Source organism: Octodon degus, unplaced genomic scaffold (assembly GCF_000260255.1).
Source record: "Octodon degus isolate 3935 unplaced genomic scaffold, OctDeg1.0 scaffold00002, whole genome shotgun sequence".
In the NCBI taxonomy this organism is placed as follows: domain Eukaryota; kingdom Metazoa; phylum Chordata; class Mammalia; order Rodentia; family Octodontidae; genus Octodon; species Octodon degus.
The window spans coordinates 24,104,777-24,124,668 of record NW_004524578.1 but is presented as its reverse complement, the minus strand read 5'-3'; the positions used below and the strand labels follow the sequence as shown (position 1 = coordinate 24,124,668).

Here is a 19,892-nt window from a genome sequence, read left to right as displayed (position 1 = left end):
CCAGAGATCCAAAATAAAAGTGCTGACCCAGTCCTCTGGCTAAGATCTGGGAGACACAGCAGAAGTGTGAAGGGTGGGAACTGGGCAAAATAAACTTTTCCTGGAAAAATGGTTGAATAGTCTGCTTCCTCCCAAGTTTCTCAGGCTGAGGAGGTTTGTATTTTCCCCCAGCCTAGCACATAGAGACATTCCTTAAGCTTCCTGGTACTGCTCCCAACAGATCAGCATCTTCTCAGCTCTGAGTCCTTGAACCCCTTGGGGACAGGGACTTAGGGTATGGCCACAAGGTCCAGCTCAGTGGCAGTGCAGCAGGAGCCTTTGTCTCCTGATCGAGTTCCATAGGAGAGCTGTGGTGCCAGCTGCTGACGTGAACGGCACATGAGGTGGCTGGGGGTGCAGGTGAGGGCTGCAGACCTGAGTAGGGAGAAGGGTGAGAGCCTCACCCCCACAGGAAGGGGCACTGTGGCTGGGTGCAAGCATCACTCTTGAGCCGCCCCTAGATACTGTGAAGCAAGGCCTCTTGTTTGAACAGAGTTGATTCGGCTTCATCCACGACCCTTGGGGATCACGGCAGAGCTTCTTACTGCCACGCACTGATTTCAAGGAGCTTCCTTCCTGTCCTCACTGACAGTCATGATGCTGTGAACTTTTGTGACCCCAGATGGATGCTCCTGACCAGCTTCTCCCTGAAAAGTGGAGCAAATAGTGCTTCATGCCCTGCTGCCTGTTGAGTATCTCAAGAGTTTGTGGTGCTGGTGGTGACAGTTGTCAGAGAAGCTGGACAGGCAGGTGGACAAAAGGAGTCCTTTCATGTCCGGTACAAACATCAGAACACCTCTCATATCTGTTGAGGGCCCTCTTACATTGGGTGTAGACATGAGGAGATCCCGGGGGAGCTTAGATCTTCAGGTGGAGGTGGGTAAGGAGAACGTACTGACACTGGCTGGCACAGAGGTGAGGAGACTCACAGCCTCTTTTCTTTGTGCTTTCACTGGCTCATTTTCCTCCTTTCCATGAGCACTTTCTGTGCTGAGCACTGGGTGCTGGGCCCTTTTGCAGTAGTGCTGTGATTGTACTTCAGTACACAGGGACAACAGCGACACCTGTGGTAGCCCCATAGCTTGTGGTGGTCACCCTTCTGCCTACAGTGCTAGAGAAGGCTTTCTCTAAGAGAGGGCTGTGTTGAGTGGCTGTGTCTGAGGGATGGTGCTTCATTTTTGACAGTGGGAATCAAGCCCGAGGCCTTGTATTTGCCAGGCAGGCACTGCACTGCTGAGCTACATCCCTAAACCCAGGGATGGTGCATGCTTTGTGGATTTTTCCAGCTTATTTCCCAGTAAAATTGCACTATTTTTGCATATTATGTGCATATTGAACCAAGTAATGAAATAAAAGAAGCTGGAGTTTGCGGGTAAGAAATGCAATTGGTCTGTGTCTCCTGGCGTGGTGTGCTGATCCCAGTCTTCCCTTCCCAGGAGCTGAAGCACCTCATCCTGGAAGCTGCTGATGGATTTCTGTTTGTCGTAGCGGCTGAGACAGGGAGAGTGATCTACGTGTCTGATTCAGTCACGCCTGTTCTGAACCAGCCCCAGTCCGAGTGGTTCGGAAGCACCCTGTATGAGCAGGTGCATCCTGACGACGTGGAGAAGCTGAGAGAACAACTATGTACCTCCGAGAACTCGATGACAGGTCAGTCTGGCTCTTCTGTGGGGCCGCCTGACCTTAGGAAAATATTCTGCTGGTAATCGTGCCGGGACTGTGGAGCCATAAAAAGCTCCCTAAAGACAAGAATGTATCTTACTTATCTTGTTAATAGCTTTAGTCACCCTGTAATTTTTTAAGATCAGTTTCTATTGCATTACTTTCCTCCCGTGTATTTTTTCTGAAATTACCATACCTTGCTAGTAGGAGTCCTCATTGCTACGTTAGTCAGGTCTACACACTCGTAAGTTTGGTGTAAGAAATGTGTGGTTATTTGTGATCCCGATCATTATCCAGGCCTTTCTTCCCTTGGAATACTGTTCCTTATTGAAAACATTTAAATATAGATGGTTCTGCTGTCATATAACAGACAAATTCTTAAAAGTCACTACAGTATGCAAAAATCATGCAGGAAAACTACAAGGCTTACGGAAGCACAGTGCATTAAGAGTACCAACCTCAGTAATGTGTTAGTGGCAGAGAAAAGCAAAAATAGAAACCCGTTAAAAATACTAACACTGATTTACATGTAAGTGGTTATAACATTCATAAATATTATGAAACCTGGTGCTTGACCTTGAAAACGGTGTAAAGTTGGCTAGTGGCCTTGTGTCTCGAAGGTGACACAAGTGAGTTAGAGATGATGGGAGGGAGTCATGTGAAATCAGGTGGAGCGTTTTCACACCTATGTAGGCGAATACGGCTTGTAATGGGCAGCAAGCCAAGATCGTTGGTAGATATCCCTGTGTGTGCTCTATTCCCATATGTTTGGTTGGGCTTGGTGCTATGCTCACCTAGTAGTCCTTCCAGATAAATATGAAATTCACATTATCCTCAGATTGTTCCTTAATATAGTGGTGTCTTGATTCACAAACTTAATTCTTTCCATAATTCTGGCCCCAAACCGAATTGGACACGAACCAAATCAAATTTTCTCCTAAGGCCAACACTGAAACCAACCATTGAATTTGATTTGGTTGCTATCTAATTTTGGTTGCAACCAGAATTGTGAAAAGAATTAAGTTTGAGAACTGAGGTATCACTGTACATTGACCAAGCAAATTTACACTTACCTAATGAGTTATGGAGTTACTGTATTCTGATGTGCACATTCTGCGGTGTGCTGGTGGCTTTGGTCTGTTCTGTTCCCCCTGCCACAAGGGCGGGGGTGCTGGGTTATTACTTGCATTTGCCCCTGCTGCCTGTCTCATTGCTCTGTACACAGGAGGTCTGCAGCAGAAGCTTCCTGAAGGAGAGTGTCTGTGCTTTGCTCATTGTGTCCTGTTCAGGTTGACAAATCGAATGCCACAGCCTGGGTGATTAGACAAAAAAAATTCTTTTTCTTGTAGTTGTGCCCACAGGGCTAGTCCATTTGGCTGCTACAACAAAATACTATTAACTATGTATCTTTTGAGTGACAAAAATTTAACTTTTCACAGTCCTAGAAGTTAGGAAGTCCAAGACCAAATCACCAGTGAATTTGGTGTCTGATGAGGACCCATGCCGTGACCCACATGTGGAACCTTCTGGTTTTGCCTTCTCAGGATAGGAAGGGTTCACAGCTGTCTTGGTCACTTTCTCTCAGCTAGTGCAGAATTCCCAGCACCCATGACTTCAAGAGGCAGCAGCTTATTACAGTCCAGTCTGTGGCTGACTGGCCCCAAGACAGGAAGGGCCTGGTGTCAGGCTCAGGTGCAGGGAAGCTGCTCGCATCGTGGTAGACAGAAAGCCAGAGGGAAAGGGGAAGCCAGGAAGAAGAAAGCCCCACTAGGACCACTGGCCTCTGCTGACTAGACCCCACTTCCCATCAGCACATTCGGCTGTGGACTCATCATCCGTGGATCCAAGCACTTTCCACATACACGAGGCCTTGGGGGAAATTTTAGATCCAGATCACAGTGCCATCTGGGGCCTCTTTTATAAAGGCACCGAGTCCAGTCAGGAGGGTACTGTTCTTGGGACTTGATCACCTCCCACAGCCCACCTGTGAATACCAGTACCTTATGGATTAGGATTTCAAGGGAAGAATTTGAAATCCAGTATTCTTTTCATCACCCCTGTGGTGGTCGTGTCTCCTGAGGCCCCTGTCTTCCTTGTCCGGATGGCCACATTTTCTTTGAAGCCTCACATGGTCTTTTGTCTCCATGCACATCCCTGGTGCCTCTTCCTCTTATGGGAACACCAGTCAGGCTCGATCAGGGCCTAATTTTACCTTCATTACCTCTTTCAGGGCTTAGCTCTAAAGACAGTGACATTCTGAAGTTCTGAAAGTTAGGAGTTCAACATATGAATTTCAGGAATTCACAATTCTGCCCATAACACTTGCAATAAGACTGAGTCAGAAGTGGCAAAGGTGGTGCAAGAGCAGCTATTTTTGAAGGGTAATAGCAGGTTCCCTGGTGCTAAAGATCAGTGATGCACAGCAAGAGGAAGAGGGCAGATGATTAGGGTGTGAGGACAGGGTTGGCCTACTCATCTGTTTCCTCATGAGGTGGCACATCTGGCAGTGAACCCCATGTTTCCAGAAAGCCTTGCCCCAGTCCTGGGATGACTTAAAGAACTACACATAGAAGTCCTAAAGATTGCACATTGCAGAGTTAGGTACTGGGGAAGGCGAGGGAAGGGAAAGCAAGTCACCCAGGAAGTGCTAGTTTGCCTGCTGGAAACAGCTGTCTTTCCCTAGACTTGTGTCCAACCACAGGATGTGGCTTCCCTGAAAGTCAGTCGGGAGACCCTGTTGGGGCAGATGGCAGGGGAAGTGGTGGTCAGGGGCGAGACAGGCTGAGGTCAGGAGTATTCTTCCTGTGTGTGTGTGGGGGGCACAGCTTACAGGGCAGTGAGGTGGAGTGGCCATAAATGGCCTTAGAAGGAATGTCAGGCGGTGGCCACAGCAGCCAGAGCTGGTGCAATTGAAGGGTCCTCCAAGATGACAGAGGGAACCCAAAGACAATGAGCCCCCTCTGCTTGGCTGCCTCTTGAGAGCAGCAAGATAGGACTGGACAAGCTGGTTTTTATCCCTAAGATGGAAGAGGGCAGGGCTCCTGGAGGACACGGGTGTCGTGTGACTCTACCAGGACATGGTACTCAACAAGCATGACAGCTTGTTGAGCTCCAGGGAGGACAGAAGAACTTCCTGCAGCAGGGTTGCCTTGTTGATGGCCTTGGGGTTTTGGGGTGCTCAGGATGGGGTAAGGGTTTGTCATTGTGTGTAGTCAGCCTAAGGGTAGGCACAATGCAAACTCTGCATAAGAGCTCCAGGGGTGACCTGATGCCTGGATGGTTGGGCAAGGCTCTCTCAAACCTTTCTTTCCCTGTTCCTGACCTTTGTGGTTTCAGACACTGGGATAGGTAACATGGTGACTTAGGCTATTGAAAGTGCCCTGCCCACCCCCAACCCAGCATTGTGCTCAAGTAGAGTCCAGGACTCCTACTGTGCTATGCTTTATGGAGAAACAGGTGCATGCTAGACAGGCTTTGTCTAGGCAGGAGGGATGGTGCTGTGGCCTGGGAGTGTGGTGTCAATGAGGCAGTAGTGTGTGTGAAACAAGGTGTTTTGAAACAAGCTCTCAGAGAAGATTACACATTGTGGTGACCAGAAGCTGGCAGGGACCTAATCCTGAATTTCCCTTGGGAACAGTGGCTCTGTATTTGTGAGTTTGGTGTCCATGGAAACTATAAATCACAGCTACCTTGGGTGATGTGAATCTGCTGTGTGCCTTCTCTACTCCTGGCCTTGCTCTTCTCTGCATAGGATGGATCATCAGGCAAGCAAAGGTGCTTACATGCAGCTCTGTCTGCACCTCGGGCTAAGCCCAGTGACCTCCTGCAGATGTCCTAGGGCTGCCTCTTTGTCCTCTATTTGAGCCCCTGGCCTGCCTTGACCAATCTCAAGGTCTAGGGAGACCCTGATCCAGAGTCGAGGCTAGTTTCTCTACCAAGGCCCTGGCACCCAGGAGCTGGAGAAGGTGATTCCCATGAGGAAGTCAGCGCTGTCACCTAGAGGAGGAAGACACTGGGAGGGCAGATCAGCATGTGTGCAGAACCAGCTGGGAGAGGAGCCAGGCTTAGCCATGTTTGAGGTAAATCTGAAGGGAAGGATGGAATGTTCTGGAGACTGGGATGGCCTGGAATGCTAGGATGCCTGGTAATAGGATTCTGAGCAGAAAGTGGAGTGGATGTTGGCCATGGAGAAACCTGGAAGACATCCGATGAAAGTGTTGTCATGGGAGAAGATGCAGAAGTAGTTATGGTTGATGTCTGGGGACCTTAGCGCTCTTGGTGGGGAAGGAATATGGTAGCCAAGGAGAGGCCCGAGGCATTGCCGGGCTCCTGTCCTTAACAAGGGTTAGGGCTGAGGGCCAGCAGGGGGCAGCATACAAACCAGTGCTGTGTAGAGTGAGATGATTATCCTGTTTTCCTGTGAGTTCTTGGAAACTGAGACCCTGGTGAACATGGGCAGAGGTGCCTTGTTGGTGACCCCAGCCTCACAGTGGGAAGGGGCTGTCTACATTGTCTGGCCAGGAAGTGGGTGTGAAAGGTGATGACCAGAGGCTCCTTAGGACAAGATTCGTTTGGTATTTCCCCAGCATTGAGCTGCTGTGGTTAGTTTTCACTGGCTCTCTCCTGGCCTTCTGAAAAGTGGGTCTGCATTTTGGTTCAGTTTAGAGAATAACTTTGAACTAGAGCAGTCCAACAGCAGGAAGCGTGGCACCAGAGGCTGAGTTTCTCTCTCTCTTGCTTTTTCTTTTCCTTTCTCTCCCTACTCTTTCTCTACTTCTCTCCATTCTTTCCTTCCTTGCTTTCTTGTTTTTGGAAATCCAAGGGATTGGACCTAGGTCCTTGGCGCTGAGCTGCATGTTGAGATCTCGTTTTTCTTTTTGATACAAGTTCTTACATAGTCACTAAGTTGCCCACACTAGGCTTGAATTTGCAATACTCCTGCCTCAGCCTTCGAGAGTGCTTATAGGAATGCACTATTATACCAGGCTTCTCTTACCCATTTATTCATTGGTTCACCAAGTACCTACCTGTTTTGCATGACTGTGAAAGGTGGTGTGGGGCGCAGTTGGCCTAGTGATTGGCAAACGTACCCTTCTCCTCTAAGAGCTCCCAGCTGTTGTGAATGAAGGAACCCCCATTTCCCAACAACTCCAGCCCAACTTCTATGTGATAATTTGGGGAGAGCCTGAGCCAGGTTGATCCCCAAGGCCTTTAGTTGGAAAGCCCCATGCATGAATCACACATCCCAATCTCAGCTGTGATTAAGTTTTCTTATCTCCCTAGAGCTCTGTCGAAGTCCAGAGATGCTTTCAGCCTTGGATCACAGGCTTTGGCCCAGCATGGTTTGGGCATAGACAGTGGTTCCTGGGAGCAGGCCACAGGGGAGCCAGTGTCAGCCAGTGTAGCAGCCTTGCCACCGGCCTTCCATCGAGCTGGGTCCGTTGTACTCACATCCTGTGTTTCGTATGGACTCTCCCCGCAAGTCTGGGAGAGAGGGGCTGTGGGATGCTGGCTGCTCTTTCTTTCTTATTCATCGTTGAGATTGACAGTTACGATTCTCTTAAGTTTGTGAGCATTTGATACGTGCCGGCTACACATAGACGTCAGCCACCTGGGGAGAGGTGACCAAACACTTGCAGGGGCAGGGGCTGGGCACTGGTGTTGGGCAAGGCTTCTCAGTGATTCTGATGCACACAGGGTGGTGAGAAGCACTGGTCATCTGGTCCCATCTCAGTCCCCGGCATGGGGTTGCTGACCCTTTCATAGGTACAGACACAGAGCTTGTGGTTATTGAGAGGTGCTCAGGCTCCACAGCTGAGGCTGAGCTGTTGCAAATCAGAGCTTGTGTACAGTCATTGCATGATCAGTGCACCTCTTTGGGGTCATCGAGATATAAAGGCTCAGTCCCTTGAGCTACCAGGAGCCAGTCCAGCCAGGCTTGGGGGTACTGGTTCATGGAGGGTAGACCAGGGCAGTGTATGGGGCATGAGGAGCGTGTGAGTGGCAAATGGCAGCAAAGCTCTGAGACTCTGCGTCCTAGTGCTGTGGTTCTGTCTGTATTACTGGAACAGCTTCACAGGCATTACTTGTGAACTTGCTAGAGATACAGGTTCTCAGCCCCATCCTGGCCCCACTGAATTGGACACTCTGGGGGCCAGCGGTCTGTGTTTCACCTGCTGAGTCCTCGGGATGCAGGTTGAAGTTGGAAGGCATGGCTGGGGAAGGTATCCTGAGACTTCCTGTCTGATCCTGTCACCTGGGTGAGTCTGCCTTTATTTGTGACCTCATCACACTCTTTCATCTTTGACTTTAATGTGCTTTCTCTGTTCCCCAGAAAGATGACGGAGATATATTCTGTGAAACGTCCTGTTCACAGTAAGACTCTGTTGAGTCAAGGACAGAGGGGACCGTATTTTTTTTTTTTTTTTTTTTTTTTTCGGAACTGAGGATTGAACTCAGGCCCTTGTGCTTGCCAGGGAAGCACTTATTCTACTGAGCCATCTTGCCGGCCCTCACAGTAAGACTCTGGGCCAGTGTTTATACGTGGAAGGTGCAGGTTGCCAAGAGTGTGCTCCCTGGGCCAAGAGCACTTGTGTCTCTGGTGACTTCTTGGACCCTAGAGCTGCAGGCCTCATGCCCGGCCTGCTGCCCCAACTCTGTGCTTGGCACATTAATGTTTGGATAAAGCCAAAATGAAGACTTTATTGAGTCCTGGTGGGATAGGGGCGGTAGCAGCTGGGGTCCAGCACTGGACCGTGGGGCTCAATCTGCACCAGTAGCTTTCCCTGACCCATGTGTCCACCCAGCTGTCAGCTGTACGGGCTAACCAGTGCAAGTCCCACAGGTATCCTCTCTCCCAGATGGGCAGGGGACTCGTAAGTGAAAGTAGAGGCCCAAGTTCTCTTGGAAGCTGCTGAGAGGTGAGCATAGCTTCAGTGCTGGCTGACAGCGGCCCTGCCATTCTGGGAATGTCACTGTGAAGCTCCTGCAACACTGTCCTCCACCCAGGACAGCGTGTGGCACCACCTCACTGTGGAAGAAGAGAGGAGGCCAGGTCTGCAGGGGTGCCCACACTGTCACCTTTGAGGACCCAGGAAGGGAAAAGTGACCCTGGCCTTTCAGGATGTCCCTGAGGACAGACAGCACATGGCGCCTCCTGGGATGGGAGGCGTACACGGGGAAAGTGGCTGCCCGCTGTCAGCATGAAAGTCTACACCCACCCTAGGCAGCTGGGCCTTTTTTGTAACACTTTAGAAAAGAGGGCAAGGACAGAGCGCGGGGAAATGGGCTGTGCCGTCATTCCTGGGGTGGAGGAATGTCAGGCAGATAACTGACCCGAGGGGGAGGGGTCCTGTGAACCTCCGTCCACCCTGTGGTATCAGCTCTGGAGAAGATGGGCTCTTTCCAAATGTCAGTCACGAAGGTAACCTCATGAAAACGATACTCTCAAGTAGATAGCTTATTTTCTTTGGAATACCCAAGCTCAGTCTTTGGACTCATGCCAGAACCTGAAATCCTTAACACATTCAGCAGTCCATTTCTTGCCTTTTTAGGTAACAGAGAAATAAAAAATAAAATAAAATATAGATTTTTATTTCAAGTCAGCTATTAATGCTGTTATGGGGTTTCTGTTGTTTAAAATAGAAATAAAACCTCTTAATGGTAAGAAAGCATGTTTATTTGATTTAGGCCACTAAGAGATTGCTCAGCTGTGGAGTAAACTTTTAGGTTACTGGCAAACGCTTGAAGGACTGGCTTGCCAGGGCGCCTGGTGCACAGGGTGAAACCTGAGGGCTGCGACTGGCTGTTTATCTCTTCACAGTGACTTTCCCACTGGAAACCATGGCCTCCTTAGATCTATTGTCCCAGATGTTTCTTTGGATATAGTTCAGTTCTTTCTCATTGTTAAATATTTATACAATCTGTCTTGTTTTGCTTTGCTGCGTAATGGCATGTGGACACCGCTGCACTGTTTGTGTTTTCTCTCCTGTTTTCTGCTGAACGGTATTTCATGAATCTCGCAGATTCCAGCCGGGGCTGCTGGGTCCCTTCTCACTGTGGTGTCACCGCAGATAGAAGGACCTGAGCCGTGTTCGCCTTCAGTAGGGGTGGCTTCACTGCTCTTGCACGCGGAGAGCTCACAGCCACCTGCGTGCTGAGCAAGGGGGGGCCGGGGGCGGTCACAGCCGGGAGAAGTGAAGTGATCCCTGATTTTGGAAGTAGGTGGTCCTGGTGACAGATGCAGTTGTGGCCTTTCACCATGGATGGTGACCTAACCCCACAGGCCTCAGTTTCCTGTGTCACCCTCAGGCTTGCTGTGAAGCTCAGAGGAGGTGACATGTAGGGTAGTAATTAACAGTAGTGTTTGGAAATTGTAGAAGTTTCATTCATTTTTAATAATTAAAAGTGGCAGTTAGTCACTCATATGGAGCTGCGGTTTGCCAAACTTTCCATCTTGGCCTGCTTTATTTTTCCTCTTACCCCTTTCATGTATGTCTTAGGACAAAGGCAAATGGGTGGTCCCTCTCGAGGGGTGACAGTTCCCTGTGTGTCCTGAGACCGTCTCCAGAGGTTTAATGCAGGAGAGTGAATAGAGATGTTCCCTCCCTTCCTCTCTGTCTGCCGGCCTCCCTCCTCCAGCATGCGACCTGGTGATGAGGAGGCGGTGCAGGTTGCTCCTCTGGAGTTTGCAGCTTAGGGGGCAGAAGGATGCCAGAGAGGTGTTCTCCCTGATGTGGTGTGCTGTGACAGGTGTCACACAAGCCCAGCATGGGGGCAGCCTTATGAGTGGGCGCTGTTCACCGAGATCTACATGGGAAGGCACATCCATGGAGGGCTGGTGGGAAGGGGCTGCTCCGTCCCTGAGCAGGCACAGGCCCCTGGCCTCTGTGGACTGAGAGGCTCACTCTGGCAAGATCACAGGGGACATGTGGGAGGGCATGCGGCCACATTGGCTCAGGACACCATGGCTGGAAGGGAGTTGGAGTCACACAGGCTTGGCTTGGGGTGGTGTATGGTTTCCTCCATCTGCTGTAACAGATTACTACCAAATCATATGTAAATTGTACCAATAAAATCTGATTGAAGAAAAACAGATTACCGCCAGCTGAGCAGGAGTCTGTTCTCCCGCAGCTCTGGGGATGAGAAGTCCAAAATCCACTGTTCAGGTTGGTTCCCCCGTCCGGTGCCACTCTTCCTGCCTCTGGCGTGCACCAGGGTGTGACTCTCCCTCTTTTCGCAAAGCCAGGAGTTGTGTTGGATTAGGATCCATTGCATGCAGTCTGGCCTTATCTTAAGTTGATCTTATCTGCAAAGATCTATTTCCAAACAAGGTCTCACTCACAGGTTCTGGGTGAATGCGAATTTGGAGGAGCCCCACATGGGTGGTGAACATAGAGATGCACGAAAGTTTTACTTGAGAGCTTTTTAGAGGGTTCAGTCCTTACACTCTGGTTCCTTCTCTGCCTAGATATTGTTTTAAGAACAAGTGACCTCTGTGGTGGCCTGCATTCTTAGGGACAAAGCTCTTCTACTAGAAGTGAGTTTGGCCAAGAACAGAGCAGGAAGCCCAAGGCAATGCCCTGACTTGTGGTGTGGAAATCAAGACACAAACACTCGCCTTCCTGTGCCGCCTCTGCCCTCACTGCAGGCCTCTTGGGCCCCCTGGCTGATGGCATCAGCTCTGGTGGCTCCACAGTGCTGCTCCTCTCTTATAACCTTGATGGATTTCCAGTGTCTCCGTCCCAGGACTGTGTCTGCAGGTGTGGGTGGGGTGTGGCTTTGCCCAAGGCTCTCTTGGCATCTGGTGCTGTTAGGCTGTGTGCATTGATGCAGGGGAGCCTGCTGGGCCACCCCTGTGCTTCCCATGCCCTCTTTCTCTTTCCCTCTGGCCCTTGGTCTGTAATCAGCCTAAGCCTGTACCCCTGAGGTGAAGATCAGCATGTTTCCCACCTCTAGGATCCACCGGGCAGGTTGCTCTGCACTGTGCCTGTACCTGCCACTGTTCCAACTTCATCTTCTGATGCCCAAGTCCTGTCTGCCTTCCCCTGATTTGGGCCAGACCTGCTACTGGGCTCTGCCTGGACAGAAGCAGAACAGAGCATAGTCTGGATGGCAGGCCAAGGCCACTCTCTGCTGAGAACCGTGGGTGGCTGCCATGGTGATCGTGGGCTCTGGTGAGGGATAGAGGGGGCAGGACTGAAACAAGACATAGCAGTGAGAGATGGGCCAGTGAGCATGGGGTGGGGTGGAGGCAACAACAGGGACCTGGCCCAGTCTGGCCTGTCTGCCTCTGCCAGTCTGCAGGGCACAGCATTGGGCTGCAGATGTAGGCACAGTGCTTGGATGCTTTGCCCCAAAACCAGCCCCAGGCTTTCTTCACAGTTGGATGTGAAGTTTGGGCATTATGCCCCAACCCCTTGTTGGCATCATTTTTCTTCCTGGTCTTGACTCTTGTCTGAGAATGTGTCATACTGTATCCAAACGTACACCTTGCTGGGCAAGGAAACTAACCTGGAAGCATACCAGGGCTTTGTGAGCTTGAAGAGGGACTTGGCCTAGTAGTGTCCCCGTAAGAGTGGATTTCCACTCATTATGAGCTTCCTTTCCAAGAGAAGTCACTGGCCCATTCAGGCTGCGCAGTGAGGGTGCACAGGGAGTCTCAGGACCTCTATTTCTACTTTTTTTTTTTCCATTGCCTTCTTCCCCCCCCCATAATTTTATTGAGAAACAAATAGCAATGAGACAGTTTCAAACCAAATTGGTAGGACAGTTTCAATAATTAACACATTGCATACATTCTTCCTAGTGGTTAATTCTATTTCTACTTCTAATTTTTGTTTATTTATTTTTTGTCTTTTTGAGGCAAGGTCTCACCATGCAGTGCAGGCTGGCCTTGAGCTCACTTTAGAGCCCAGGCTGGCCTCAGATTCTTCAATGATCCTCCTGCCTCAGCTTCCTGAGTGCTGGGATTACAAGTGTGTACCCCCATGCCCAATGGGATCTGTATTTCTAAAAGCAAGTCTTGCAATTCCACTGTGAACCCAAGGACGAAGGACCTTTGCAGAAAAAAAAAAGTATGAGATCACAATTAAAGAAAGCACTTAATTTACAGCACAACCTGTCCTATGTCTGGAAGAGCAATTTCAGAAAGTACAAGAAAAAGTCTTATCTTTTCAATTACTACACCAAAAACAAAATGTTAAGAATGTAAGCAGCAACACAACTAAAAAATGCAGCCTCTGCATTGTAAGCCCTCTCTTACAAGAATCTTGGTTTCTTAATAGAATATGTTTATCTTAACTTCGATACTCAATGAGTAAATAGATTTATTTTCCCCCTTTTATAAAAGGAAACTGTAACAAAAATAGCCGTAAGTAGTATTGTTTTTAGGCAGAGATCATTATTTTGAATTACTTTGGAATATTTGAAAAGACATTGAATCATTGCTTCCTGCTGGTCTGATTTGGAATTTCGGTAATGGTCTCACGTGATGGTTGTATTTTGTAGCTTTGGTTAAAAATAGCTGGATTGCAAAAAAAAAGCCTCCAGCATGATCAAGAAAATTAAAATAGTTTCCTCTGGCTTCACTGAAGGATGACACATTTCCCTCTGAAATGCCGTGACTTAAGCCAAATTGTAAAGTAAAAATGCATATATAGCACTGATCTTTCCTGTTTGTTGCTTTTTCAGTAGAAGCTAATTGAGAAAAACATCTGCATCCAGTTTTCCCTTTATTTTTGTGGATTCCTTTCTTATCCTCCAGCTCAGAACCTCTGCTGCCCATAGTTTGCTTAGGCAGTGAGCCGAGGGTGCATGGCTTTCGGTTTTCCCGTTTGGGGTGATTGTAAAAATGACCCCCCAGGGAGCCGCTTACAGCATCTTGCTAGCCTTGAGTTGAGCTCACTCAGATCCTGAAGACCTGGCTTCACAAGAGCCCTGAGGCTCAGGGCCCCAGGGGCCAGCTTATCTGTTGTGAGCTCCTTCCGGGGCATGCCTGGAGTTCCCTGCGTGACATGCCTGGCGTGCCCACAGCTTTGAGCATCTGCTCTGCAGAGCTGGCCAGCCACCTTCCGGTTTGGACGGCGCACCTGTGTGCAGTTTGCAGTCTCTTCAGTAATCCCTGCCGCTGTCTTCAGGAGCACGGGTCATGGATTCCACTGAGTCAGTCCTGGTGTCAGCTTTGGCCTCTTGTGATCGTGAACAGGGTCTAGGTTCTCCCTGAGCCTCAGCTCCTCCTCAGGGCCAGTGTGGGAAGGATCAGGGCCATGAAGGCCATGTTCCAGCTGCTCATCGCCTTCCTTTCCACAGCTAGAGGTGCCATTCTCTTCCCTACAGTGCCCTAGTCACTAAAGCTGGATAGGGATTGGTATCACATTTTTGTAAAGAAACCGGTGAGGGAGAAGGTAGGTCAGACAAATAGTAGGAGAAGCCAGGCAAAGGTGTGTTCAGGATAGGTCTGACCTACAGTATGGAGCGCAAGCATGTCTGCTGCCCATGAAGTTTGTCCTGCTTAGAGGCAAGGGAGCCCCAGCCCAGGCAGTCCCTGGTCACAGACCTTGAGAGTGTGTGACTCCAGGCAACTTCAGGCCAGGTGGCTTTGAGGGTCCTCTGGAGAAGATGCAGATGGAGCTACCAGCTGACACACTGATAGGGTCCTGGGCAGGGATCTATCCACCAGATTGCTCCATGGGATCTGAAGTCTGGGTGGGGTATCTGCAAAGCCTAGTGTGGCCTTCTGTGGAAGAGGACACGCGGGTGCAGCTGGTGAGCCTTAGGCTTGTCCATGAGAGCAGCTGCTTTGCCTGAGACAGGACTGGGAGGCAAGCGAGCTGTGTGCTTCTCCCCGCCTTTCTCTCTTCTCTTTAGGGTGGCAGCAGCCTGGCTCCCAACCAAGGCCAGTCCCTGGGGCTTGGCCAGATCTTCATAAGTGAAGAGGAACTTCTGGGATTGGCAATTTTATGTCTTTAACTGAACAAATGCTTATTGAGTGTTTGTCACTGCACTGGAAGGAATGAGTGAGACGGACATGGACACGATGGTCACCACCTACAGTGGTGGAAAATGGACAAATGGCCATCCAGTGAACTGCAAGGGAGAATAGCAGGCAAGAACAGTAACATGCTCCAGGAGTAAGTGGAGTGGAGCCGGAAGCGGCTTGCTGAGGGCTGAAGGATAGAAATGGATGGAGATTTATAATCTGTAGGGCTGTGGCATTAGAGACCCTGGGGAAGGGAGCTGCTGTGGCCTATGATGGGGACATCCCACCAGGGGCAGCTCCATGGAGCCATTTTGCATTTAGGATTTATGCATGGTGCAAGAATTGGTCCCTAGAAGGATGTTAATAGACTCTGATTTGCATTTTTATATATAAAGGCTGTAATGGTTACTGGGAAGGGAGTGTATTTTCTAGACTCTAAGAAGAGCCAGAACTAATGTTTATATACTATGTGAGATGACTTCATGAATATTTCTCATTTAATCCTCATGACAGGGTTCTTTTTAAAAAATGCTTTTTCCATGTGGATATCTGATTGTTCGGCACTGTCGTGTGGAATGTCTACCCCCGGCGGCCACCTTTGCACATAGTTAGCAGTGTGTGCCAGCCCTTTCTAGATCTCGTGCTGTTCCTTTTCCCCTTGATGACTGCAGCTTTAATGTGTTGAAGTTGGGGTCCTGCACTGCCCAGGTCCTGTGTTTGAGAGCTGCTGTCTGGTAGGGTGTGTAGGGTTTAGTGCCACCTGTAGGTTGGGTGCTCAGTCCCTGGGGAGGAAGAGGTACCTTTCGTGATTCTCTCATACCTCTGCTCTGCTCCTTGCCGGGTTCAGGTCTCAGACCTTGACACTCTCATGAATCTTCTCTGGCATCACAGGTTCCTCTTTTTGTCTTCTTTTTCTGTGATTCTGTGAGAATCTCTCAGTGGTTTCTTCTAATTCATTAATAGAGTTTTCTCCAGTATCAATTTACTGCAGCCATTTAGATGTTCCGTTGTGTGGTCACAAAGAGGAATCTTTTCTGGCCTCAGGTCACTTTCTTCTATTTATGGCAGGTCACCTGCTGATGCCCAGTGTCTCAACTCATGAGTCCATTGCCTACTCTGTTGCCTTGGGGGCAGCCCACATGGGTGACACAAGGACTCTGCCGTGGCCACGTGGTGCTGATCTCTGGGCCCCCTGTTCTCCATCTCAGAAGCTTCTGCTAGAAGAACTTGTTTTCTTCTTTCCCAATCAGGTCATTCCTCTGTTCAGCTGACCTTGGTTTTGGGTTATGGTTCCAGTACCCATAGGGATGCCCAGGTCCCTAATATAAAATTCACAGTATTTTCATGTAACTTATAATCCTCCCATATACCTTAAATCATCTCTACATTACTTATAATATGCAGTATGATACAAATGCTATGTGCCATAGTTTGGATCTTAGGTGTCCTCCCAAGATCCATGTGTTAAAGGCTTAGTTCTCAGGAAGATGCTCTTGGGAAGTGGTGACATTTTTAAGAGGTGGGGCCTAGTGGGAGGTGTTAGGTCACTAGAACTATACCATTGAAGGGGATGGTGGAATATCAGTCCCCTTTTTTCTCTCATTTTCTGGCTGGGAGGGGAATAGGTTTCCTCTGTCACGTGCTCCTGCTATGGTGTACTACCTCACTACAGGCCTACAACAATGGGACCAACCAGCCACGGACTGAAGCCTTTGAAACTGTGAACCCAAACAAGCCTTTTCTCTTTATCTTATCCCAGGAATTTGTGATGGTGACAGAAAGGTGACTAACACATTGTATAAATGGTCGTTCCAGTACATTGTTTAGGAAATGATGACAAGAAAGTTGAGTGTATGTGTTCAGCACAGATGCATTCTTCCCCCAAGTATTTTTGGTTCAGCTGGTGGAATCTATAGAAGTGGAACCGTGAATGGCGTCAAGGGCCACTGTCATGGTCGGACCACAGTGCTGCTCATCCTTGCCTTCATCCTGGTACCAGTGCATTGGTGCTTGTAGAAATCCTTTACTGTCTCTCTGATCTAATTAAGGTACTTTTTACACTTTTTTGGCCCAATGGCAGATTTTCCTGCTATTTTTATGTTCCTTAATCATTTTGCTAGCAAATTGCAAAAGAACCGAAATATGACCCTGAGTTGTCTTCTGGAACTCAAGCCAGCCTGGCCTCCCGCCTCCCGTCAGGCTGCCTTTCCGCAGCTCAGGAGGACCATCCCTTACCATGGAAATGAAAACCCTCAGGCTTGCATTTCTGGCATTTTTGTAGCATTAGCCCCCAGGAGGAATGTATTTCTTTAAATCACACTCCAGCATATTTTAAACAGGATGAAGAATTTGTACTTTTGTCTACAGATTAAATAGCAGAAGGGATGCTGGTATGGGGGTCTGTGGGGTGATGATTTTATAATGAATAGCAGAGCAGCAGGCTGCAGCAGGAGGCACTCTGTGATTCCATGTCATGTTGGAATGTGAGTGCTGGAAGAGTGCTTGGGAGCCCAGCTGTGGACATGGGAGAGGTGGCCCTGCTGTCCCCAGCACTGGAGCTCTTGCCCTGTGAGGATGCTCCTCAGCATTCCCCTCTTGGGCTTTCCCTGACTTCTGCCGTAATCATCGAGGTGCTCCCTGCAGACTGTGGCTGCCCTCCTTTGCCATCCTGCTGCCTGCCAGTGCCTAGTTAGCAGCTCATTAGCACCTTCTGCAGATGGTGGGGTTGCAGGGAGACAGTGACATGCAGGCCAGACTGCTCAGCACAAAGGCTCCTTGGAGTGTCTGTCTGCAGGGCCAATTAGTCACAGTGCTGGGTTCCTTTTGCCAGTGCTAATCAGCCATGACTGGAGCCTTTTTTTTTTCAACCTGAGTACCCAACACCATCTTGCTTGGTCCAGAAAGTAGGAGGACTCAGCGAGCAGTGGTTCCCCCTAAACCTATCCTACCCTTGAGAGCACTCTCACCTGGGGGTCAGCCAGAAGCGTGGTTCTGCCAAGTAGCCACAACTGCCACTGCACCTGCTCCCACCTGGGCATTCACTTGCCTAGGTCAGTGTCCTCTTTCTCCAAGGGTCAGATTTGGGCGGCACTGGATATGGATGCTCATCTCACAAGGTTTTTTTTTTTTTTTTTTTTTTTGACAGTCTAACTTACTGATATTTCTATACTTAAAAACACAAATCATAGGAATTTCACCAGGCAGTTTTCACCTAGGAAAGGCAAAAGTGTTGCTTCTACACAATGACGGGTGTTTGCAAAACATAATTGACATTTATTTTTAACGGCATAGAGAATGAATGAGGCTGTTGGAAGGATGTTTCCCAAAAGCTGGAGCCACTGGCTTTCCTGTCTGGGTAAGAGATAGCAGAACTGCTGAAAGGCTTTCTCCTCTCTGTACCTTGAGGGCTTTGTCCCTTTGGTGCCCCAGCACCCTCTGGCCTCCCCACTGAGCTGCATTCTGCAGGACTTTGCCCCACCTCAAAGCCTTTCTTCTGCTCTGCATTCCTGTAGGAAGGGTGCCTGAGGCCCCTGGCTCCCTGGCTCTCAACAGGTGCTCTCTTTGCTTTTTGCTCCTCTGTGGGTTTTTTTGTTTTTTTGTTTTTTTTTTCCGGAACCGGGGATTGAACTCAGGCCCTTGTGCTTGCTGGGGAAGCGCTTCTTCCACTGAGCCATCTCTCCAACCCACTCTGTGTTTTGTGCAGACATCCTGGGTCCTCTCCAGCCCCATCAAGTGGGTTTTGTGCTTGGGTGGGAACAGTATCTTGCTTTCCTTAGTGTGTGGATTGCATTTCATAGCTTCTGTTAGATGAAGGCAAATCATAGATCCTTCTTCCACCAGACTCTACATATTCATGTACCCCCTTTGACAATATTATTTGGAAAACAAAATCTATTGTTATATGTCTCACTCCCACTCCAAGCGGTGGACTAGGCGACGTTAGTACTCCAAGTGGAATTCCAGTTGAAACTCTTCGTGTCCCTAGCCCCCTTTCTCTCCTTCCTGCTAGAGCTGAAAGCATCCTGGGTGATGTCAGAGACCCTTCTCTGCCCTTGAGTTTCATGGGCAGTTTAACATAGCTGGGAGCTCCAGCTGGGTTGGAAAGCTGCACTGGCTTTAGCCATCAAATCAGGCGTATCCCTTCTCAGAGGCTCTTCCATACTCCAGTGTCTGTGTCCCCCATGAGCAGTAGTTCTGAACAGCCAAAAGGGCACAGATATCCTGCCACTCACTGGTGTCCTCTGGCTGGAAACCATGTAAAACCAGAAAAGAAGACATACATCAGTGGTCAGTGGCCCAGATACCACTGGAGGATCTGAGTTTTCTGCATCTTGGTTGTTAATAGTGTAACAGGTGCTCTGTTTCTGGAAGCTGTTCAGGATTTTTGCTACCAAAGAAAAGTGCTCTGCTAGCCTTAGTGTGGGGCAGGGATGTCTTAGAAATATACCTTAGTCCTAAATCTTCAAGGGTCCTTTAGAAAACTGAGGAAAGAGAGACACATAGGACGACAGTAGGAGCCTGTAAGAACTTGGACTCAGACACCATGCATCCTGATGGAGTGGCCTCCATGGTGGGTGGCTGTGATTTAGGATAGAGCTGTGGGAAACTCACTATGTGAGTGACACGCTGACATGTGGGCATGGAGATGCTCAAACCCTGACCACGAGGCTCATGGCATTTGTTGTTACCTGGGAAGAGAGGCAAAGCCATCTGCCTGTGAAGTGGTAATGTTTCATGCCTTAGTGGCCAGTGTACTAAGGGTCATGGTTCCTATTCCCTTGTTTCTCCAACACTAATTTAAATATGACTATAGAGGGAGTCTGATGGTATAACTGAAGTCCCACATACGTGTGACCCAGTGACAGTGTTTCCATAGAGGAAATTGTACCTCACTGGCAGGGAAAGGAAATTTACAGGCAGAGAGAATTTGCTAAGTCCTATTTGCTGTAAAGATGGAGATGGCCAAGAGCAAGGGTCTAGGCTTGGGCCCCTGGAGTGACGCCAGGCAGCAGTCAGCAAAGAAGTAGTACCTTGGTATGACAGCTGCAGGGAACTGAACTGAAGTCTGCCAAGATCTTTTTTTTTTTTTTCCAAAGTTTTATTGATAAACAGATAGCAATGAGACAGTTTCAAATCCAATCGGAAGTTCAGTTTCAACAAATAATACACTGCATATATTCTTCTTAGTGGTTAATTGCTGTACAAGAAGTGG

The 19,892-nt window shown here is 49.0% G+C and overlaps 1 protein-coding gene across 1 annotated transcript in view; it reads left to right on the top strand.

The window, feature by feature from the left end:
• The window catches only part of Arnt2 (aryl hydrocarbon receptor nuclear translocator 2), a 179,425-nt gene that overhangs the window by 65,797 nt on the left and 93,736 nt on the right, over positions 1-19,892 (top strand). The window contains exon 5 of the mRNA XM_023710888.1: positions 1,476-1,689. Coding sequence (XP_023566656.1) covers positions 1,476-1,689 — 214 coding nt within the window. The remainder of the gene's footprint in view (positions 1-1,475; positions 1,690-19,892) is intronic.